This window comes from Sphaerodactylus townsendi, linkage group LG06 (genome assembly GCF_021028975.2).
Source record: "Sphaerodactylus townsendi isolate TG3544 linkage group LG06, MPM_Stown_v2.3, whole genome shotgun sequence".
Taxonomy (NCBI): Eukaryota; Metazoa; Chordata; class Lepidosauria; order Squamata; family Sphaerodactylidae; genus Sphaerodactylus; species Sphaerodactylus townsendi.
This window is the reverse complement of record NC_059430.1, coordinates 116,306,209-116,330,854: the sequence shown is the minus strand read 5'-3', so window position 1 is coordinate 116,330,854 and position 24,646 is coordinate 116,306,209. Positions and strand designations below refer to the sequence as shown.

The following is a 24,646-nucleotide window of genomic DNA, read 5'->3' as shown; positions in this document are numbered from 1 at the left end:
TTGCGCCCACGGGGCGGGGGGAGCGTGACGCCCTGGGCACAGCAGTGGTGGAGGCATGGCTGGGCTGTTGAGGGGGCGTGGCTGGGGTGTGGCGGGTTGAGGCATTCTGGGACGGGCGACACCACAACAGGAGTGCAAAGCATGCGCGCCGGGCGCAGTTTCCCCTCGCTCTGCCTCTGATGAGGCCACACTACAAATCAGGGGTCCGCAACATGGGGCCCACATGTGCCGTGGCACCCAATGACACATCTTCTGGTACTCATCAAGTATTTTTACAGAGTAGGTCAGGCCACATAGGGCCTTTGCCCAACATGGCTTCTGACTAACAATGGCTGATTCTACACTGGGCAAATATAATGGGTGTAGGATGCTACAGAACCCACTGTGGGGGGAACTTCACACAGGTCCCATCCCCAAAATGAGTCTGCCCTGTTCAATTTACCCCAACCCAATTTTTTAAAAAATCGCTAAGCAAGCAATCCTTTTGAAAAATCCCGGTTTGGAGATACTCTCAAGCAAATGGCCAGGCAGGGAGCATTTTATTTCCCTCCCTTCCACCCTGTCCTCCACAGTCAGGCAGTCAGGCCATTGCCCGGTCCATGCAGGGAGCCCCCTTTTCCTTTTTTATTTTGCAGTTGCATCTGCCTAGCTACACAGGTGCAGCCAGTCATATTGTGGGATGATCGGCATGGCTGTGGGTGCTCATTTGTGCATGCCTGCGTAGCTATGCACATGTGGCAAGTAATTAAAAAGAGAGAGAAGCATCTCCATGCAAAGGATGCAACAGCAACCCAAATTGTTTCCGTGGACTCCAATCGCTGCCTGCATGGAACATACATGAACAGATAAACAGGAAAATGTGTTCCTTTATCACGACTGAAACCTATTATACATTTGCTGTGTGGAATCAATCTATTGCAGATTTGATAGGCTATGCAGATTTTTTAAAGGCTGCTTTAGAAGTAACTGCCACCACAGTACAAGGATCTACATTGTATTGCTGAGGTTAAGCTGTGGCAATCAATTTGTGACTGGCTCCACCTCCTGCAGCAACCATTTTTTGGCAGCCATTTTGTTCCTGCACCCACTACAATGTGTCAGAATTTCAAATGTGCCTATCGGCTCAAAAAAGTTGGGACACTTGCTACGAGATTCATAGAAAGTCACTGTCATGCAAGGACGTAGGTAAGGGGGGAGGGTGTTTCTTGATTTCAAATGCCCCATTCATGTCCGAAGCTCCGCCCACCCGTTTGTGGGTTTTTAAAACATTTTAGTGTTTTTTCGGTTTTTGGCCTGCAAGGGGCGCATTGTTTGGGATAGCAGCACCAAACCTTCAGGAATTGTTTGGGGGACTCTCCTGGTGATACTACCCAGGTTTGGTGATGTTTGGTTGAGGGGGTCCAACGTTATGGACTCCCAAAGGGGGTGCCCCATCCTCTATTGGTTCCAATGGGAGCTAATAGAAGATGGGGGCTATACCTTTGAGGGTCCATAACTTTGGACACCCTAAACCAAACTTCACCAAACCTGGGATGTATTATCAGGAAAGTCTCTTATTGATATCACCCAGGTTTTGTGAAGTTTGGTCCAGGGGGTCCAAATCTATGGACCCCCAAAGGGGGTGCCCCATCCCCCATTGTTTCCATTGGGAGCTAATAGGAGATGGGGGCTACACCTTTGAGGGTCCATAACTTTGGCCCCCCTGAACCAAACCTCACCAAACACTAGGTCCATATCAATTAGAGCGGAGTCTCCTAAAGATACCCCTACAAGAAAAGTTTGGTGCTTCGAGCTTTAATAATTGCACCCCCCCTGACCTTGAGCAGGCACCCCCCAAAATTTCCCCAGATTCTCCTTTTAAATCCATGCCCTTTCCAGCATTGGATTTAGTAAAGGAGAATCTGCGGTCCTCAGTTTAGAAGAAGACGAGTTTGGACCTATATCCCCCCTTTCTCCCCTGTAGGAAACTCAAGAGGGGCAGCTTTACAATCTCCTTGCCCTTTCCCCCTCACAACAAACACCCTGTGAGGTAGGTGGGGCTGAGAGAGCTTCGAAAAGCTGTGACTAGCCCAAGGTCACCCAGCTGGCATGTGTGGGACTGCACAGGCTAATCTGAATTCCCCAGATAAGCCTCCACAGCTCAAGTGGCGGAGCAGGGAATCAAACCCGGTTCCTCCAGATTAGAATGCACCTGCTCTTAACCACTACGCCACATTGAAAGTGATGCTGTTTCAGGGTGGGGGATAATCCACACCAAAACAGCATCACTTTCAATGTAGTTTAACTAGGGACCCCAAATTCTCCCTTTAAGGTGGATTTAAAAGGAGAATTTGGGCTCTCCAGTTTAAACACCATTGAAAGTGATGCTGTTTGGGGGTAGATTCCAGCATCACCACAGATGCCGGCGGGGGTGGGGGGGAGAGCAAAACTCAGATTTTGCACCTGGCTCCATTTTCCCTCTATGCCTCTGCCCAGAGGGGAGGGCAGAAGGAACTGCTGGCTGCCGGCTGGCAGCCCAGCTGGTGGGGGGCAGGGGAGGGCAGGGCAGGGCAAGGGAGTCTGCCATCCCCAGCCTCGGAGAGCTGCTTTTATAAGCGCTAGGCCAGGGGCGGGGCTTGGGGAGGCATGGCCATGCCCTAGGGGCGGGGTGTGTGTGGCCCCACCCCCGAACCCCCCCCCATAAAAATCTATACCTATGTCCCTGCTGCGCTGATTACTCCATAGCTTTCTAGCCCTTTCATAATTTTTCCTTTCTTCTTTCAGGCCTGTGTACTGCCAGTTCACGAGGAAAGGAATTTGTCACAGCTTTCATGCACAACAGCTGGCCATACCAACCCAACCCTGAATTTCAGCTGCTTATTACTGGTTATCATCCTGCAACCACGGTCACTGTGACAGCAAACAAGTCCACCTTCCGCAAAACTATTTCTGTCAATCAGGGACAGACCGTGTCTGTTGTGCTCCCAATCTCTGTCGAGATGACAGGGACAGACATCTTAGATAAGGCGGTGCTGATCCAAGCAGACAAAGATATCTCCGTCTCCTCCTTCAACTACAGGAGAGTAACAAGTGGAACCACCATTGTGTATCCAGTCCAACAGTTGGGTACACTATATTATGTGGTAACCCCAATGGGTTCATTGTCCAACGCTTTCAAGGAATTCACAGTTGTAACTTCTCACGCTCCCACTAGAGTTGACATTCACTTGAAAGGAGCGGTGGTATTCAAAAGGAAGGTTTATGCTGCCGGAAGCAAGCTTGTTGCCAACCTCCAGCCATTCCAAGCCATCCAGCTGCAAAGTGCGTTCGACCTGTCTGGTACCAAGGTTGAATCCACAGAGCCTGTGGCAGTTTTGAGCGGGCACAGCTGTGCTGTCCGAAACACAGGCTGTGACTTTGTTGTTGAACAGCTACTTCCCGTTCCAAGCTGGGGCACTGCCTTCATTGTCCCCCCGCTGTCCTTCCAAAATAGATTCGACATTGCCTATGTAATTGCTTCCCAAAAAACCTGCATCAAGTACGGTTTTGGGTCTGCCCAAAGCTCTCGGAACGTGGTTGCTGGGCAAGTCATCCAGTTGGAAGTACAAGCGTCTCGGCCGCTTTACATCTCTGCTGATGCCGGAATTCAAGTTCTGTTCTTCTTCACTGGAGCTTTGGTGGGAAGTGGAGCCTACGACCCGTTCTTCATCAATATCCCAGCCATAACAAGCTACTGCAGGTTATATCACATCGATGGGATGAGAAACTTTGACAATTATGTCGTCATCATAGCCAAAACCTCAGAATCCGATGGGATCACATTAAATAAGAGAACCATTGGAAAAATCCAGTGGAAGCCAGTCCCTGGCACAGAATATTCTTGGGCCCAACCCAGGCTGGACACCAATGCAAAAGCCTCATTCCTAGAGCACCCAAGCACTCCTTTTGGGCTCCTGGTTGTTGGGGGCTCACGCTATAATGGCTACGGCTCTGTGGCCCTTTGTGCCTGTGGTAAGTATATCCTCGTTTAGTTAAGTTTTCATGGAGCAGTGAGCAATATAGCTATTTTCTTCTCAAGAAAAGGTGCAGGTTTGTGGGAAGATGACAGAACTCAGAAGCTAAGCAGGGTCATTACATGGATGGGAAGCCACCAAGGAAGACTCTGCAGAGAAGTCAATGGCAGACCAGCTCTACCACTCACTTGCCTTGAAAACCCTTTGCTGAGGTCACCCTAAATCACTTGCAACTTGATGACATTTAAGTATATAAAAGCTGCAGATAGACTTTGGGGCTTCCTGATGGTCTGTAAAGCAGCCATCCTCTGTACACCTTTCGGGCTCATGGAAGTAGACTATGAAAATCCAGGTTCCAGACAACACTCATATTTTGTTTGCCTGCCTGCCTGCCTGCCTGCCTGCCTGCCTGCCTGCCTGCCTGCCTGCCTGCCTGCCTGCCTGCCTGCCTGCCTGCCTGCCTGCCTGCCTGCCTGCCTGCCTGCCTGCCTGCCTGCCTGCCTGCCTGCCTGCCTGCCTGCCTGCCTGCCAGCCAGCCAGCCACTAGTCACCACACTGATTGGGAAAGTGGCTATTAGCAAGGCTGCTTTAATTTGAAACTTCATTAATCTTGTTACCCGAATTGGTCTGGTCTGTTTCCTTTAATAATTGGGGGAATTACCTGGGGGGGGGGGGACCTGTAATTCAAGAGGTGGCTAGGGAAATCTTCTCCAATGTATATATATATAGAGAGAGAGAGAGGTCACTCCCCAAAGAAATCGATTTAGGATTGTGTGGGAAAGGGTTACAATTGTAATAAGGAGTTGAAAATAATAAAAATACACTTGCAAGCTAGCAAACACACGCAGGATTGTCAGGGATCTAGGAAACAAAGAGATAAGTGATAGCAGGAAATAGAAAAGGGCATTGGGAAGGGTGATATTTACCATTCCAGAAGAGGTCCAAGAAGAGTGGGGTAAAAGTGGCCAGCACTTCTGGGCTCAAGGAGGAATTCCAAGTGCAACTTGCCATAGATTTTGGTGGGTCTAGTTATAGGAAAAATGGATTGTCTGGCAATGATAAGAGGGACAATCTTCCTGAGGTACAGCAAAGTTCTGTTCCCAGGCATGGACAATGCTACTGGAAATGATTTGATGAGATTAAGATCTGGGAAAGTCGAAGAATTTATTATTTTGGGGCAGTGCTGATGAAATTCAGTCAGGGACAAGTAGCTTGGACTACTCAAAGAAATACTGGAGGGTTGATGGCCCTTAATAGTAGACAGAAGGCTTGAGATGAAGGTTAACGTTTTAGGGGAACGGGCAGAGGGTGATTTAGCTGGTTCACTGATAAAATCAAAGTGTGGACATTTGCAAGTTCTTTGTGAAGCTGCAGCCAGGTGCTCATGGCTGGGGTGTTTTTCACCAGATTCAAGTAGCTGTGTCCTTGGAGGGGAATGGTCCGTATTCTAAATTCAGGAGGGGAAAGAACGATGTCATGTTATGGAGGCTCTCTAGAGATCAAACCTTTATATTATGATTGGCATCCATTTTACCCTTGCTCTGCTTCATGAGACAGGGCTGTTCACAATATCAAGATTAGGACTGGTAGGGCCCTGCTGACCCCAGCAGAAATGATGCTCCTGTCTGGCTATAGGTTTGCCTCGGCATCAAAACCTCAACAAATAGAGTAAGGTATACAAAAAGATACTTCAACACTAAGAACATAAGAACAAGCCAGCTGGATCAGACCAGAGTCCATTTAGTCCAGCTCTCTGCTACTCGCAGTGGCCCACCAGGTGCCTTTGGGAGCTCACATGTAGGATGTGAAAGCAATGGCCTTCTGCGGCTGTTGCTCCCGAGCACCTGGACTGTTAAGGCATTTGCAATCTCAGATCAAAGAGGATCAAGATTGGTAGCCATAAATCGACTTCTCCTCCATAAATCTGTCCAAGCCCCTTTTAAAGCTATCCAGGTTAGTGGCCATCACCACCTCCTGTGGCAGCATACTCCAAACACCAATCACACGTTGCGTGAAGAAGTGTTTCCTTTTATTAGTCCTAATTCTTCCCCCCAGCATTTTCAATGTATGCCCCCTGGTTCTACACTGCCTTTCACTTCACAAGTAGTTCCATAGCCTAGTGTAGCTTCAAATGCCTCATGTTTATCTATGATCACCTTCCACTGGTTGTTTTGACTATGCCGTGGGACTCTTCCAGACAAACCGCAACCCACCTGCAGTTCAACGCAATGCAGAAAAGAGGAGAAATGTGAGATTGTCGATGAAGAGCCAGTCTGCGTGCCAAAGTCTGAATCAACCTGCTGGGCACAGGGAGACCCTCACTATCACACTTTTGATGGGAAGAACTTTGACTTCATGGGAACCTGTACCTACACCATTGCCAAGACTTGCGGGTCAGACACTTCTCTTCCTTCCTTCAGAGTTGAGGCCAAGAATGAGAACAGGGGCAATACTCGTGTTTCCTATGTTGGCTCTGTGGCTGTCGAAGTCTACAACAACACCATATTGATTTCCAGAAATGAAATTGGATTCGTGAAGGTGAGGTTGACAGATACGTAGTCTTCTCTTTTCCCCAGAGTAGTTTCATGCGTAGCTGCTGTCTGTACTTCTGTCTTACTGGCATGTAGAAATTGTTTCTGTAACTCTGCATTGGTAATGAACCCTCCATTCAGAAGCAGCTGGTTGAAAATTGCTGTTCCCAAGCTTTCCAAGTCTTAAAGTTTCACCCAATACTTCAGAGTTTCAGACTCATTTTCATGGTCTCTAAGCAAAGAGGGCAACATTTCTGACTGAGCCGCCAGAAGCAAGGGGACAGGTCATCTTTCTTCTACTTTAGAATGTTAAATGTATGTACGGTTTATCCTAAGAGTTCCACAGATGACCTTGGCTTGATATATTTGTACTGTCTCCAATCTAATTGTCCATGAAGCTCCACCCAGACCTACCACACACTGCCCAACTGTGTCTACCAAGCATGTACTGATACTGGCTTCTTTCTTCCTGAGGAGCAACCTTTGAACTTTTATGTTCTATTTTCTGTTTTGAGATCTGAACTTTCTAGATATCTGACCAATACTTAGCTTTCCCATACTTCTTAGATGTATTTAGAAGAGACTGACCTTGTTTCTTGGTCTCCATTTGTCCCTGCCTCTTACTTTGTTCTGTCCCTATTCTATGGAACAACATGGGAATCTTAAAAATTGGACATACTATCCATTGTAGTTCATTGTGGGGGAAGGGTGGGAGGGAAGGCTAGTGGTGTACAATTAAGCCCTCTGTGAAATAAGCTGAATTTTGGAAGGCTGTAGCCCAATTTGAAAGGGGGTTGATTGCTGCTTGAGGGAAGTAACTAAAGGCCTCCTAGCCATTCCTGGAATAAATGAAAGTACAACACACTTTTTGTGTGGGGGAAAGTTGGCCATAGCCATTTTATTAACAAAAATTGGCTCAAGGTAAACAAAGCGTAAGGCGCAGCATGAGGGTATGATCTGTGTGCTGGGCAGCACGAGTGCTGTCCCCCAGACACCTAAATTTTTCTCAGCACGCCTGCCGATGAAAAATTATCACACGCTGGAGCAGCTGTGAGATTCCAGGTGGGTGGTCACCACTTCCTGAAGACTCTTAGCTGCCAGGGGCGCAAGCCATAGAAGCCCACGTCTGGGCAGGTGACCCCTTGGCTTGCTCCACCCCAAACCTCATAAGGAGGTTCCAATAAAGCGGGTATTTTACCCACTGACACAAAGCTCCGGCCAATGGGGAGGCTGTAGGCCAGGCCCAGCCTTATAAAGGCTGCCTAGGCCCACCTCCCCACCAACATCAGGGCGCCCAGTGTCCCTGCTTGGCACCCTAGGGCCCGGAAAAACCTCGCGAGCACTTGGAAGCTCGCGAGGCCACCTGGGAGGCTGTCCCTTCCCCATCAGCAATGGCAGCCATGGTAAGTCGCGACCGTTTCTATAACTTAAGTTTGCCTTTGGCATTCCCTCAGTTTCATGTCTTGTCTTTATTAGGGTACAAATATTTAGTCTACAAAAGATCCCTACTCTAAATACATATCCTTCAGCAGAGCATATGACGTCTTTCTGGAAGAAACACATTCAACTTCTGCTGTTTGTTATGCCCAACTCATCTTGCAGGTGAATAACCAGCGTTCCCGGCTGCCCATCTCCTTGCACGAAGGGAAACTTCACATCTATCAGAGTGGGAATTCTGCCATTATTCAGACAGACTTCTCCATGAGGGTCTCTTATGATTGGAACAGCTACCTGGTGGTGAAGATCTCCAGCAGTTTCTCGGAGAATATATGTGGCCTGTGTGGCAACTACAATGGAAATCCGAACGATGACTTCCAAAACCCTAGTGGGGTCTTGGTTCCCACCCCTGTAGAGTTTGGACGAAGCTGGAAGGTGGAGGATGGTGACAGATTCTGCTGGGATGACTGCCATGGGGAATGCAAGAGCTGCCCACCACAGACAGCCAACAAGTACCGAGCCGAGCCATTCTGCGGCTGGATCAGCAAAGGAGCAGGGGGCCCCTTCACCCAGTGTCATTCTGTGGTTGACCCCAGCATCTTTCTGGAGAACTGCGTCTACGACCTTTGCTTGAATGACGGCTTCAAGGATGTCCTTTGTGAAGCACTAAAGAACTATGCAGACACCTGCCAAAAAGCAGGAGTGACCATCTCTGATTGGAGAACACCCACTGGTTGCTGTGAGTATCTCAGAGAGCTATAGAGAAGGGTGGTTTTAGAGTTAAAGACAGCCAGGGTGGGAGAGCAAGGATAGAAAATTAGTACCTTATTTATTTACTTACTTGTATTTTTTTATTAATCACAGTTGATACCTTGCTTTTCCGCCTTCATGACAGACAACCCCAAGGGTTGGAAGGATGGAGAAAGACACTAATGTCCCCCTCCCTCCTCTCCCTTGCATGCCACCCCTTACTCCCTCACCTCCCTCCCCTTCCCTTCCCTTGCATGCCCCTCCTTCCTTCCCTCCCTTGCATGATATCCCTCACTCCCTCCCTTCACTCCCTCCCCTTCCCTTGCATGCCACCCCTCTCCCTCCCTCCATTAGGGTGGGAGGGCCATGTCCAAATGTCGGGTCCTCTCCCCCTCCCTCTCCTTCCCTTGCATGCCCTCCCCCTCCCTCCCTTCCCTTGCATGCCACCCCTTACTTCCTCCCCTCCCTCCCCTTCCCTTGCATGCAACTCCTCCCCCTCCCTCCATTAGGGTGGGTGGGCCATGTCCAGATGCTGGGTCCCCTCCCCCACCCATCCACTATGGGTCACTCTAGTTACACAGTGTCACTCCCATTTTTCTAATAGCTCAGGTTAGTTCTTTCATTTGATCTGCACAATACTTTCTGAGGTATATTAGGCAAAGGAAACCCATATCCTGATCTGAATAACCAAGGTCAGCCCTGTCTTGCCAGATCTTGGAAGCTAAGCAGGGCTGTCCCTGGTTAGTAATTGGATGGGAGACCGCCAAGAAAATCCAGGGTTGCTACATAGAGACAGGCAATGACAAACCACCTCTGTCTGTTTCTTGCCATGAAAAACCCTATGAGGTTGGCTATGACTTGGAGGCATTTTCCACCACCACGATGAGAAACCGTGTCCTTTTATCTTGTCTCTCTGACAGCTTTGCCCTGCCCTGAAAACAGCCATTATAAGGCTTGTGGGTCTGCATGTCCTGCCACTTGCAACGACCAAGCTGCCAACTGTTCCTCATTGCCTTGTGTGGAGACCTGTCAGTGCAATGAAGGCTTTGTGTTGGATGCTGGGAAATGTATCCCCCAGTCTGCCTGCGGTTGTGTTTTTGAGGGGAAACTCTTTGCCCCCAATGAGCAGTTCTGGGGAGATGACACCTGCACACGGCGTTGTGTCTGCGACCCACAGTCCAGACAAGTGACCTGCCAGGCATCCAACTGCCGAAATGGAGAACAATGCCGTGTGGAGAATGGCATCCAAAACTGCTACCCTACCACCTATGCCACCTGCTCTGCTTCAGGGGACCCTCACTACATCAGTTTTGATGGTCTAAGGTTTGACTTCCAGGGCACCTGCATGTATCAATTCACTGGGCTTTGTGAGAACAGACAGGACCTGGTGAACTTCCAAGTGCTTGTCCAAAATGACCATCGAGGTAGCCAGTCGGTGTCCTTCACGCGAGTTGTGGAAATCCATGTTTACGACACCATAATAGTGATCAGCAGAGAAAACCCTTCCAAAATCATGGTGAGTTTCATGAGAGATTCATTCCTTTTCAAATGACGGATTATTTTTCCATTTCGTTGAACCATGTCTTCCATCAGTTCTGACTCCAGTCACCATTGATCAGTAGCAAGATGTCCATAAAAGGTAGGAAAGTCTGAAATCTGAAGCATGCCAATGCAAGAGAGGGCAGAGGAGATACCTGGTCTGCTGGCTGGTGACGACATTGTAACCCTTGACTGAATCAGACAAGATGGTCTGATTACTCTTCCTATCATTCTTCCTAGCACAATGGTCTGCGTATGTGGAGGTCTCCTCCAGGAAACAGGTGTCCCACAACTCTTTCATTATCTTCACTTTACTTTAGCTTTCTGTCCACCTTCTGAGTAAGTTAAGGGATTTGGGACAAGTAGGTTGATAGACATGCTTGGCTAGGTTAGGGCTATTAAGACAGTTTGGAGATCATTCCTTGCTGTCACTATGCAGTTTCCACCAGAAACGTTTATTGGGTTCTTCTGTCCTCCGCCCTCTTTACAATGTTTTTGGAGACAGATGATTTTATATGAAAAGTGTCCATCTTTTAAGGCTAGTGCTTTTTGAAAGGACGGTTGCAATGTTGGCCTATTCTGACATAGAGGACTGTTGTTGTTTTTTTGTATCAGAGATCAGTACAAAGATTATCGGACCAATTATGCAAGAGTGTGCCTTATAGATAATTTATTTGTGGGGGCCATTGTAGTTAATTGGGGGGGGGGGGAAGCTGTGAAAGTCTCATCGAAAAGCACCTCGGAAATGCCCACTCTTCCCTTTTCGAACGGTTCCCAGGTGAATGGCTTGCTGACCAACCTACCTTACAGTACAGACAACAACAAGATCTCCCTGTACAGGAGAGGACAAGATGCTGTAGTCCAGACTGACTTCCAGCTGATGGTCACCTTTGACTGGCAAAGCCGGGTCACCGTGTCGGTGCCCAGTACCTATGCGGGAGCCCTTTGCGGTCTATGTGGGAACTTCAACGGCAACAAACAAGATGAAATGACCATGAAAAATGGCAGCATGGCTCCAACCCCGTCAGCATTTGGTCAGAGCTGGAAAGTTCGGGAGATACCAGGCTGCACAGGGGATGATAAAGAAGAGTGTGCTAATCTACCCGCCATTGAGAGACACCAACAGGGACTCAGCAAGGAATGTGGCCTGATCCTAGACAGGAGTGGCCCTTTCCGAGAGTGTCACAGCAAAGTTGATCCAGACGGATACTTCCATGACTGCGTGTACGATTACTGCTTCTTTGAAGGCCAGCAAGCCGTGATCTGCCAGGATATTGCCAGCTATGCTGCGGCCTGCCAAGCAGCAGGGGTGACCATCCATGCCTGGAGGTCTGAAACCTTCTGTAGTAAGTGCAGCTTTGCTGACCAAATTTCCGTCTTACCCTTTTTCTGCTCCATTCGTCTGGGTTGTATATGATACCAAGAAATGAATAGCAGGGCCTTCGAAATGACACCCCCTCAGGTCTAGCTCCAGGACTGCATGCCAACAATTATAATTATCATTCGTTCTAAGCCACCATGATTATTTGTCAAAGAAAAGAATTCTAAAAAAATAATCAGTTATCTACTCAAAGCACATTTCATAGTGTAAGCAGTTTTTAAAGAGTAAGCAGAATCTATATCATGCTGACCTTCTGTGAGTACTCTGGTCTTCCAGTTACCAGGAAACTTTTAGAGGAACAGTAAGATGTATCTCATACTCTGCATTGAATGGGAAAGCCCTTGTGTATGTCAGAACTTCAAGCTTGCACCATAGTTTTTGAGACCTTCTATAGTAAGTGCAACTATGCTGACCAAATTTCCTCAACTACTGATTAATAAAGATAGTAGTGTTTAAAAACAAGCCAGCAAAAGGAGAGCAGCAGTGGTGTAGTGGTTAAGAGCAGGTATACTCTAATCTGGAGGATCTGGGTTTGATTCCCCTCTCTGCCGCCTGAGCTGTGGAGGCTTATCTGGGGAATTCAGATTAGCCTGTACACTCCAACACAGTGGCGTATTTGCCTAGGGACAGGGGGTACCCTCTGTCCCAGGGTGCCACTGATCTGGTCACATGGGGGCACAAAATCGGCCCCTCACGTGACCAGGAAGACGGCAAGGCAGCAGGGAGGACAGAAGCAACTGGAAGGCTTCGTGCTGGAGCCTTTGCTTTTATAAGCTCGGGGGCATGGCCTTAAAAATAGAGATAGGGATATAGGTAGGGATAGAGATAGGTAGGGATATAAAAACAAACTCTTCTTCTTTTGAGGCAGAATGAATGTGTGGAACTACATGTTAAAAGGAGTTAAAAGACGCATGTGTTTGTACACCCCTTTTTCTGTGGTTCTCCATCCTCATAATGACATGTACCCTAATGATGTGTAGTTCCGCCATTTTGCCCTGTCCTGGATGGCCCATATTATCCCCATCTTTTCAGATTTCAGAAGTTGAGCAAGGCTGGTCCCAGTTAGTACTTGGATGGGTGCTCACCAAAGAATCCAGGGATGCCACACAGAGCCAAGCAATATCAAAGAACTTCTATAGGGTTTTGCTTTGAAAACTCTGTGGGGTTGCCATGAGTTGGCTGCAACTTGATGGCACTTTCCACCCCCAAGTATGCATTTGGTGAACTTTGGACTCAAAGAGAAATGGTTCGATACCAGTTCTTCCTCTTGCCTGGAAGCTGCCTTGAATCAGCTTGTACCAGTCCTACCATCCTAGTGAGTGTGTCATTCTGAACCTTTTGCCCCCGTGTACCAAGTTAGTAATAACCTTGCTATTTCATTTCCTCACTTTTCACTTCAGTTTTCATTTCATTGATTCAAATTGACAGGTCTTCCTTGTGCTCAGAATAGTCACTACGAGCTGTGTCCCAGGGGTTGTGACCAGACCTGTGGAAGCATCTATGTCCCAGTCCCTTGTCCTGCAAAATGCCAGGAAGGCTGTGTGTGTGACGAGAACTTTGTGCTGAGCGGTGATCGGTGTGTCCCCATATCCCAGTGTGGCTGCCACCATCAAGGTCATTACTACTTGTCAGGAGAGACTTTCTACCCGACATGCCGAGAACTTTGTGTGTGTCAACCAGGTGGGACTGTGAAGTGTCAACCTTTCTCCTGTGGACCTTATGAGGAATGCAGATTGTCGAATGGGATCCTGAAGTGCCACCCAGTGGGCAGCACCACCTGTTCTGCTTCTGGTGACCCCCACTATGTCTCCTTCGATGGACTCCGCTTTGACTTTCAGGGCACCTGCTCATATACCCTGGTGAAGGTTGACAAAGCCAATACCACACTGATACCCTTTACTATAACTGTGGAGAACAATCCCTGGGGGAACGGGAAGGTCTCGGTGACCAAGAAGGTCTCTGTCGAGGTCTATAACATCACACTCACAGTACTGCAGAACAAGAAAGGACAAGTGCAGGTGAGTCCTTGAAGCCATCCCTTCATTCATTAATTCTTTGCCATGGTTTGAACATTCTATTCGTTCTGCAACTCGATATGGAAGGCTGATGCAAGCACTTCTCTACAGTATAGGCAGCCTCTAGTAGACCTCTGTATGAGTGCCCAGCCATGCAGAGTCCCAGTTTGCAAGGGTCTTTCCATGATTGTTAACGAAGAAAGATCTTATGAACTAGGACTCTATGCTGCTGTGGATTTACACAAGGTGTTTGAATGGTAGAATGTGCTCCACTCTTTCAGTGTTCTGCAGCCTGTCTGCCCCAGTCTAACCCCCCATCTCTAGTAATTACAGGGAGGCAGTGGTGCAGTGTAAAAAAAATTCCCCAAAAGGCTGATTTCCCTCCTGAGTATTCCATGAATGTCTATATGTAACGAGGTGGCACCATACTGGAACATAAATATATGTCTTCAGTTTTGACTAGGAGAAACAGTATTGGTTCTAGATGTGTTGTGTACCCCAGACAAAATGATCCCCTACCATTTTCACCCTCAGTGTGGAAACACTGATCATTCTGGGTCTAATGGGAAAACAAACCTCATGGTAAATATTTTCATCCTGCAGAATTATCAGTGATTTTTTTGTGAGTTCTACTAATGCTGAGGTGGGTATTATCCCTATGCCAGTGGTGGCGAATCCTATGCCGTGGTGGCGAATTTTTGGCACTCCAGATGTTATGGACTACAATTCCCATCAGCCCCTGCCAGCATGGCCAATTGGCCATGCTGGCAGAGGCTGATGGGAATTGTAGTCCATAACATCTGGAGTGCCAAAAATTCGCCACCACGGCCCTATGCTACAGATTCCTGGCTATCCCTATGCTACAGACTCCATCAAATGTGCCCCTCCCTCCTCTACATAAAGCCTTTCCTGTAGAACAATGAATATCTTCTGTTTCTGTGCAATACTGAGGTCTGAATGCTATTTTAAACTAAATAGACTACAACCACCCCCCTTTTGGCTTTCTCTGTGGATAGGGACTTCTACTTTCTGTTTTTATTTTTCCTATTGCCAGCTGGCAAAGAGATATGTTTGCGAAACTTTGGATCACACCACAATGCATTTCTATTACTCATACTAGGTATTACTGTTTGGTTCCGAACTAAACAATATTTTAACTTCGTAAATAAGGCTAACAATATAATTGCATGTGCTAAGTAGTATATGGTGCATTTAGATTTAATATGTAGATCAGTACTTCAAACAGTCCCATTTTTTCACGGATGCCCGTTATTTCCAAGGCCTTCAAAATGTCTAAAATGTTTCTACTAGAGTGATTGGATCCATGTATCTGCTGCCGGTAGGAGTCTTCCAACCTTGGGCCACTACTGCTGAAAGAAGTAACAAAATATTGGGTTGAATCGAACCATTGTTTCTACTCAATCTTGTCTAATTCCACTCATTGCCACATCCCACATGGCTTTTATCCATGCAGATCTCAAGATGCCCTTTCTGTTGGTCAAGGGCCTTCCTCCCTTTTGGAAAAGCTGGTAGAATCTAATTCACAACATCACCCTACTCCAATCAGAAATTACCTTCTTCCTGCAGGTGGATGGTATATTCCAGCCTCTCCCAGTGACCCTTTCTGACGGACAACTGAGAGTCTATCAACACGGCACTAAAGTTGTGATCGAAACTGACTTTGCCCTCCTCGTGAGCTATGACCTGGTTTACGAAGTCAGAGTCACTGTCCCAGGGAGTTACCAGGGCCAAGTCGGCGGCCTGTGTGGGAATTACAACGGGCGGAAAGAGGACGATTTCCTGCTCCCGGATGGCCGGGTGGTGTCTGATGCAGCTGAATTTGGAGCTGCCTGGAAAGTGTCCATCCCTGGGGAAAGCAGATCCTGCTCAGATGGGTGTTCTGGAAATAACTGTCCAGTTTGTGAGGAGATGAAGGAGGACGTTTTTAAGGAGCGCAACTACTGTGGTCTCCTCACTGCTGCCGATGGTCCCTTCAGAGCCTGCCACAACAAAGTAAACTCTAGTGCCTATTTCAGTAACTGCATCTATGACCTTTGTCTGGGCAATGGAGACAGCGCTGTCTTGTGCAAGAGTCTTGAGAGTTATGTATCCGCCTGCCAAGAGGCCGGGGTCACCATCCAGCCCTGGAGAACTCATTCCTTCTGTCGTGAGTATTGATTGATTGATTGATTGATTGATTGATTGATTGATTGATTGATTGAGTGAGTGAGTGAGTGAGTGAGTGAGTGAGTGAGTGATTGTTTATTGTTTATTGTTTATTATTAATTAACTAATTAATCAATTAATCATTCATTCATTCATTCATTCATTCATTCATTTATTTATTCGATTTATAAACCGCCCCATCCCCAGGGGGCTCTGGGCAGTGCACAACATCCATATATATACAATAAATAGAGGTTCACAATAGTGACCACATAACAGGTGATGATTGAGCCCTAGCTAGGGCTATATCACTGAAAATGTGAAATAGGAATAGTGTTTTATTTAACTCTTGATCAGTTCTGGGGAAAGTTTTAAAAGGGGATGTTCTTACCTGTTAAGTTCTAAATGGTTTTGAACCTGAGCATAGGACCATAGAATTGGAAGAGACAATAAGGCCATCAAGTCCACGCCCTGCCATGCAAGAACAGACCATCAAAGACTCCCGACAGATGGCCATCCATCCCCTGTTTGAAAACCTCCAAAGGAGGAGACTCCACCACCCTACGAGGCAGTGTATTCCACTGTCATGCAGCCTAGAGCAAGTGCCCCCAACCTGGTTAAACTCGTAGTCCCTTTTCTTTAATTTTTGAAAACATGTTCTGAGCACCACCAAAAATTGGCTGTCCTGTGGGTTAGGTCCAATCAAAAACATTGGGATGTTCCAGTAAGTATCCTCCTCTAATAAAGGCATCTTTTCCCAAATAAATACTTCCTTTTAACACAAATATAAAACCTTCTGGGGTCTTCTGAATCAATTTTGAAGTGGAATAAAACCAAAATGGTCTGTCTGCTCTAGGAAAGAAGACAATGGGCACCAGGAACCAAACTGGCAGATGCTATGGTGTCCACCAACAACAACTTGTTTGAGACTATCACCGTAGCAAATTCCAGTTTGAAAATCCCACATTTTTGCTGGCGAAGATTTTAATTGATATTTCCTCCAAAATTAATTTTAATTCCACCCATACATGGGTCTTAATACTGCTTTATGAAAGAAGACTCACAATTGTTATCATAAGGTAGAGTGGTGGAATCTGCGATTTGGTCCTGCACTAGTTGCTGTCTTTTGCGTCCAGATGTGCAGATGCTTATCTGGTGAATAACCACAGGGCATGTCTTGGAATTGAATGAGCCGCAGTTCATTCTTGAAGCTGGGCATCAAGAGGAGCACATCCATTCAGCAGCTGGTCAGCACCCCTGGCTGGCCCCGGCACCAACCCCAATCCCTATTGGGGAGGACAGAGAAGTATATGGCCACCGGGGCGCCCGCCCTTTGTGGCCCCCTAACTGCTGGGGTGTCAGGCTCAACTTGCAGAGGCCTCCGTGGCATGCCCATGACCCCGCCCCACCCCAAGCCTCTTAAGGAGGCCCCCAACCGTGAGTAGGTCCATCGTGTAAGCTCGGCCTCCCCAGAAGGATGTTCTCCTCTGCCCAAACCGCCAGGGCTGTGACAATAAAACAGCCGACCTAACCCTTAAAATTTAGGGAGGGCAGGTGGATCAGTTTGGTTCCAGGCATTGAAAGAGGCAGGGGCAACAGCGTGCTGCCTAATATATAGGGAGTGTGCTCCACCCTTTCCAACTTGTGCGCATCACGTGATCAGGGCCGGGTGTGGCTCAGCTGCCCAGCCAACCCAGGGCATGCATGTTCCCTGCTCCGGAGATCTCTCTGTGCCCTGCCCCTTGTTGCAATTACAGCCCAGTTGAGTCTAGTGCCGTTATTTCTTTCATTTGCCAGAACCTTGGTTCATCTCTCTCCCCTTCCCTTCCATTTGGAGTAGCACCATGCGTAATCAATACATTCTTTTAATTTAGCTCTAAGCTGCCCTGTCAACAGCCACTACAAGATTTGTGCCGACATCTGCGCCACCACTTGCGCCAAGATCACAGACCCCAGAGCGTGTCCTGAAACCTGTGCTGAGGGCTGCCAGTGCGACAACAGCTTCTTCTTCGATGGTCTCAATTGTGTTACTGCAGAGCACTGTGGCTGTTTTGAGAATGGATTGTATTACAAGGTAACTGGTCTTCCAAACATTGTGTTCCCACTCTCTGTTTTTATTGCTATCACAACTCATAGAATCATAGAGTTGGAAGAGACCACAAGAGCCATCAAGTCCAAACCCTTGCCATGCAGGAATATTGCATATCAGGTCATGACATATCAGATTATATATTTGTTCTTCTACACCAGTGGTTCTCAACCTTCCTAATGCCGCGGCCCTTTAATACAGTTCCTCATGTTGTGGTGACCCTCAACCCTAACATTTATCCATTTTACAGATGGAGAACACTGATGCAGAGAGTCTTAGGTGACCCCTGTGAAAGGGTAGTTCGACCCCCAAAGGGGTCGCGACCCACAGGTTGAGAACTTCTGTTCTACACCTTTCCCCATAGTGTCATGCTGTTTCAAATCAGATATCACAAGTCTTGTGGATCTCAGGATTCGCTAACTAAGAGGGGGAAATTGAGTGTCTCATGCTGTTTCTTGAAATCAATTAATTGATTTCCATGCTGCAAGAAGATACAGAAATGGCGCAGTGGCAAATTTCTGAACTGTTGTATGACGAGTTCCTTTGTCTCTAAATTTCACACGTGATGGCCAGCTTCCCAAGACAGTACCGGTTCCATCAAAAAGCATTCTGCTTGTGGTGATACGATGCTGCTGATATGCAGTCTGAAAATGGCTTGTCAGTATCTCCTTGAAATGTGATACTATGATAATATGTGCATGGCTTGGGTGTTGTGGGTTTTCCAGGCTGTGTGGATGTGGTCTGGTGGTTTTTGCTCCTAACATTTCACTTGCATCTTTGGCTGGCACCTTCAGAGGCATGTCACAGTAAGATGTGTTTCTCTTCACAGCATAGTGTGGAAAGAAACACAACTATGTCACAGAGAGAAACACATCTTACTGTGACATGCCTCTAAAGATGCCAGCCATAGATGCAGGCAAAATGCTAGGAGCAAAACCCACCAGACTATGGCCACATAGCTTGGAAAATCCACAACACCCAGTTGATTCTGACCTTCAACAATCCACGTGCATGGCTTGGTACACTGTAATCATGAGAAAGGCAGTTTATATGTTATGTATAGAGCTACTTAGTGCAAAATATATTTTTACATCTGTGCAAAAATTATCCAACGTGGCTTAACTACAGCACAATTCCATCACACAAATAATGACTTTGAATCAGTTCCAAAGCTTCTTTGGCTTACATAAAGTAAGGTAAAGTTTCCCCTTCAGTCGTGTCTGACCCTCAGGTACCACTGCAAGCAGTGATTTCATAGGCAAGCCGTTTTTGTGGGGTAGTCTGCCACTGTTTCCCCCGGCTATTCTTTACCCCCTAGCTATGTGCTTGGTACTCATTTACCGACCAAGGAATGGATGGATGGCTGAGTTGACCATGAGCCAGCTGCCAGGATATCTGACCCACAGGGGGCTCGAACTCCTGACCGTGTGAGTGGCAGTGCAAGCACTTAACCACTACGCCACACGGCTCCTTTGGCTTACATAAGAACATTCAAAAGTACTGGGCAAGGTGCCAGTCCTAACCTACACGTGCCATCTTGTTGTAGTCAAAACACAGCCATTGTTATTGTTCTTTTTTCAAATCTCCCGTCAGCCCAATGAGAAAGTTCTGCTGGGGGAATGCCGTCAAAGCTGCACCTGCCTTCCAGGCCGGGGGGTGATCTGTGAGGCCCACAGCTGTGCCGAAGATGAGACCTGTGAGATTCGGGATGGAGTCATGGGTTGCATTAATAAAGGTAAGATGTTCGGCGAAGCAGAGCAGCTACAGCTACTCCAGTGGAAATCCTGACCCAGTTTGCGTGTCAGACCACGACTAAACCTAAGAACCACAATTCAAATGTATCAAAGACCACAGACCCTTTTGCCATGCTTCAGGGCTCCTCTATAACCACTCCTGCCCTAACTCCAAGTCTGGCCATTTCCATACAAAGCATTTAAAAAGTTCACACAAGCATGGATGTAAACAGGCAAATACCGGCTGCAGCTTCATTATTGATCCAATTCCTCTGGCTTGACCAGAGGTCTGCAACCCGCGGCTCCAGAGCCGCATGCGGCTCTTTCAGCCTTATACTGCAGCTCCACATGGCCTGGAGGTTGGAGGGTAGCGTGGGCATGTCCCTCCAGCCTTCCTGAGCAGCCCTGGAAGGAAAGGTAAGTGGAGGGGCCGAACCGGAGCTGTCCGGCTCGGTAGACCTTCGGGGCCATGGAAAACAGGTCCAAATGGCTCTTTGGGTGGTAAAGGTTGCTGACCCCTGGGCTTGACCTTTTCTTTGATCCAAAACACCACCCAATTCTAATGGACCAAGAAGATAACGTCCATTGGTATTGATATTGAATTGCTGTACCTGTTGGAGAAAAACCAAGCTTACTGCATGATTTAGAGATGATTGCTGGATTTAGGATTGTAGAAGCTTTCTTTATCTTTATCTTTATTAACCTTTATTAGGCATAGATAGATCAAGATTTACACAGACACATTCTGCAGTCTCAAGTATAGTTCAGTAGCAAGGAAATAGTCCACATAACTTGACGGTTGACTTCGAGGGATTCAAATCACTTCAGGTTTTTTTTAAAAGAAATAGCCAGAGCAAATGACAGTAAATACCCCTACACATCAATGTAAAAATACAATCTAATATAAAATTGCAATAAAAATAGATCTGTTTAGCAAGTTAAAAGCAAAATAATACAGCAATAGGTATCCTACCATGTCGAATATTAGACAGATTGGAGAAGATACCTATCTTTTATAAAAAGTTCTACGTTTGTTTTATGTATCATATTTTATATTTAAAAATTTGATTCTGTGCCAAATAATAATGAACCAATTTGGTTTAGTTTACTGGTATAATATATATATTTAAAAAATACAGTTAAGAGTAATACAATGTGAATAGGATTGTAGAAGCTTGAGTCCCCTGCTGCCCCCAGTCACTGAGCATTTTACCATCTTATGGATCAGGAGTCACTTACCTTAATAATTTAATTTCCGCACAATAGCAACATGCCTTTTCATTAGCCAGAACAAACACATTACCTTCTGCTCTGCTCCAGGGAAGATTTAACAAAATCCCCCTTAAAGACAGACTCTGTCTTTGTTCCTTGAAGGAGATAGAAACTGTTCAGCATGTGTTTTTGTGTTGTCGCTTTTATGAAAACATTCAGAAAACTTTAATTTATCCTTTGATAAACTCATATAGCACCTCATCTGATGAGACAACTGTGATCTATTTATTAGCTGTTTTTAACCCAACTGTTAGTAACACCATAGTTAAATTTCTTGCCTCAGCTATAAGATTAAGAGAACAACAGTGTTAGCTGATTTAAAAATTTTGTATTTAACTCTTTTTTTGCCAATAAAAGTAATAATGGTGATGACCATTTAAAATGTTTGCCAAATGTTTCAGAAATGTTTTGAAAAAATCATCATGGGTTTTGTCTGCGTAGCCTGTAAAAAGTAAAACATTTCAGATCGTTTGTTGTGAAAATAATTCCTTTTAAAAAAACGCATGCGTGACTTCAATGCTACAAAGACTTGAATCTTCAAAGCCATGCTGATTCTCACATTGAATCTACGTAGCATTGAATCCACAATCCAATGTATTTAGAGAGCAGTCCTGTGTAATCTAAATCCTAGTCAGGTCTATTCAGTAGAGTTTACAGGATAACGTTCTTAGAATGGCATTGTTAATATTGAAATGGGATTCTTTAGCAAGTAATTTCCTAAGGATGCCTCTTGGTTCACCTATCACATGATTGCAGATCTGATGGTACAATTAGTTCCTGGTTCCTGTGAATCTTGTCTAGAAACTCTGCTTTCCAGTTGAATACTGACACCTGAATGGTGACTGATGCCAAGCATTATATTGATATAATGGTACAGTGACTCCATTTGCACATAATTATCATGGTCCTGCCATCGTAGTTCTTGTATATAGCCGAATCTGCCTTCAATTATTAAATGATAAATATGCAATGAAACCTATTTATTATTTATTTACCTGAAACATTTCTATGCCTCCTTTCCACCCAATTCAGGGTTCCCAAGGTAGCAACATTAAAAATACTAAAGTCTTTCACACATTAAAAAACATTTAAAAAACACACACGCATAAATATATAAACAAGTAAAGCACATAAACACATTAAAACACACAAACAGGAAGGAGGGCTAGTAAGAGTTAGTAGAAGAACACCAAACCAAACAAAAAAGTCTTCACCCACTGCCAGAAGATAACAACAGAAGATAACAGATGACTCTCCCTAGGCAGGGAGATCCAATCCAAAGTTTTGGTGCCATCACCTATAAGGTCCTTTTTGATGAAGCCATCCATCTAGATTCCTATGGAACCTGAAGCAAGGCCTCTGAAGATGACCAGAGTGGTTGGGTCCACCAAGTGAGAGTGGTTATTCTTGTTCCTCCACCCAATATCTGTAGATAAAATTGCTTCCCCCACCCCCGCATTCTTATTCAACCTCAATAGAATCTGTCACTCTCTCAAGTTTGCTCTTTCGTTTCAGATCCTTGTAAAGCCTTGAAATGTCGACCCAAAGAAACATGCAAAGTGGAGAACCACCAAGCCACGTGCATCCCTGACTTCACAGCAAGCTGCTGGGGCTGGGGAGACCCACACTACCACTCCTTCGATGGGCTGGACTTTGATTTCCAGGGCACCTGCACTTACACTATTGCCAAGTACTGCGGAAATGACTCCACCCTGGTACCTTTCTCTGTAGAAGAGAAGAATGACAACAGGGGGAATCAGGCGGTGTCCTATGTGCGGCTGGTCAACATCTATGTCCTTGGGTACAAGATCTCCATATACAAACAGGAGACTGGGAGAATCCGGGTAGGTTGGATAGCCAATAGGAGGGGGAAATTACTCCTACTAAATGTAGAGCTGGATCCAGACTAAATTCTCCACTGGCAGTATGAAACTTTTCTTTCTCCTACCTCCTACTGTACTCCATGGATCTCCATAAAACACTGCCATGGGGGACAGTAGGCCTGAAGAAGGATGTGTGGGAGATCTGTAGTGTAGATTGATAGTTGAGTCTAGATGCAACCCAAGATGTTCATTTCTGATACCCAGGTGCGTTGAGCTCCTAACTAGGTGATGGGCGGAGATCTTCTGGGATGACAACTGATCTCCAGGTGACTGAGGTCTTCCCGTGGAGATAATGGCCATTTTGGATGGTGGATTATATGACATTATACCTCACTGAGGTCCCTCCCCCCTCCCAAACACCACCCTTCATCCCCAAAATCTCCAGGTATTTCTCAAATTGCAGCTGGCAATTCTAACCTCAACATTATGCTAGCCTAGGGGTCTGCAACCTGTGACTCTCCAGATCTTCATGGACTACAAATCCCATCAGCCCCTGCCAGCATGGCCAATTGTCCATATGGGATTTGTAGTCCATGAACAACTGGAGAGCTGCAGGTTGCAGACCCCTGGGCTACCATGTGGAATGATTATTTAAATATATTCATACTGTGTTTCCCCGAATATAAGACAGTGTCTTATATTAATTTTTGCTCTCAAAGATGAGCTATGTCTTATTTTCAGGGGATGTCTTATTTTTCTGTGTTCTGTTCATCAGGCATGCTTCCAAACAAAAAGTTTGCTACGTCTTACTTTCGGGGGATGCCTTATATTTTGCACTTCAGCAAAACCTCTAGTACATCTTATTTTCAGGGGATGTCTTATATTCGGGGAAACAGGGTATCCCAATTCTCTCCTCAATTTACACCATTCTCCCCTGTTTTTTTAATCCTCACAGCAACCGCCCTGTAATTTAGGTTAGGCTGAGACGGAGCAATAGGCCCAAGGTCACCATGAGAGCTGCCACTGCAGAGTGGGAATTTGAACTTGCTTCTCCCAGATCTTATTTTGACACTCTTAACCAGTACACCATGCTAGAGGGCTGATGGGAGTTTATGTACGAGCTTGAAGGCTGCCCTGCATCAGTATTCAGCTGCTCTAGTTTACATACTAGCATGAGGTCTGAGGACATTTTGCCCTTTACACAAAGATTGCTCGAATTGAAGTCCACCTCTGAATAACTGCAAATTTGCCACCAGGATATAAACAAGGGATGATGACTCAGGATCCTTGCTAAATCACATCAGTAAGTTAGGCTAAAATGGTCACTTGGGAGTAAGAGATGAGCTATAATTCTTTCAAGCGAGAATGTGCAGGAAGGTAATGGTGACTCAGTGTGAATAGCGATGATTATAAACAACCCCGGTGACCAAGTCTGAAGACAGTCCAGGGCAAAAGCTCCATATTAAACCAAGCTTATTAAACAAGGGGTGGGGGATACAAACCTCGGCCAGTTTTCCCTGAATCATTTTACATTCTGCTGATTCTTTCCACTTGGATAACATTATATCCTTTATTTCCCCTCCAAATGCAATTTTCAAACATTGGCTGGCTTCAGAATTAAATATTCTTCTCCTCCCAGAGGGGGAGATTGTAGCAGAGCAGCCATTCAGTCTGTCATAGCTAAGCAGACAAAGAGTCCCGCGACACTAATTTATTCCAGCACATTTTCCTAAGAATCTCCTTCATCAGATGCATGAAGCAAACTCTTTAAGGATTTGTTTCTTTTCCTGTCATTTATTTAATATGCTTTTAACCTGCCCTACTTCCAAGGAGTTCAGGACAGTGTAGATTCTCTCCTTTGCTCTGTTTAATCCACACAACAACCCAGCCAGGTAGGTGAGGTTGAGAGAAAGAGAGA

At 46.1% G+C, this 24,646-nt stretch overlaps 1 protein-coding gene across 1 annotated transcript in view; it reads left to right on the top strand.

Annotated features, from left to right (window-relative positions):
* Positions 1–212: 212 nt before the first annotated feature.
* The window catches only part of LOC125435448 (IgGFc-binding protein-like), a 28,729-nt gene continuing 4,295 nt past the window's right edge, over positions 213–24,646 (top strand). Inside the window, exons 1-13 of the mRNA XM_048501647.1 lie at positions 213–279; positions 2,764–3,990; positions 6,190–6,530; positions 7,843–7,926; positions 8,126–8,699; positions 9,631–10,226; positions 11,028–11,595; positions 13,059–13,648; positions 14,180–14,227; positions 15,233–15,812; positions 17,686–17,885; positions 19,494–19,635; positions 22,421–22,749. Coding sequence (XP_048357604.1) covers positions 213–279; positions 2,764–3,990; positions 6,190–6,530; positions 7,843–7,926; positions 8,126–8,699; positions 9,631–10,226; positions 11,028–11,595; positions 13,059–13,648; positions 14,180–14,227; positions 15,233–15,812; positions 17,686–17,885; positions 19,494–19,635; positions 22,421–22,749 — 5,346 coding nt within the window. The remainder of the gene's footprint in view (positions 280–2,763; positions 3,991–6,189; positions 6,531–7,842; positions 7,927–8,125; positions 8,700–9,630; positions 10,227–11,027; positions 11,596–13,058; positions 13,649–14,179; positions 14,228–15,232; positions 15,813–17,685; positions 17,886–19,493; positions 19,636–22,420; positions 22,750–24,646) is intronic.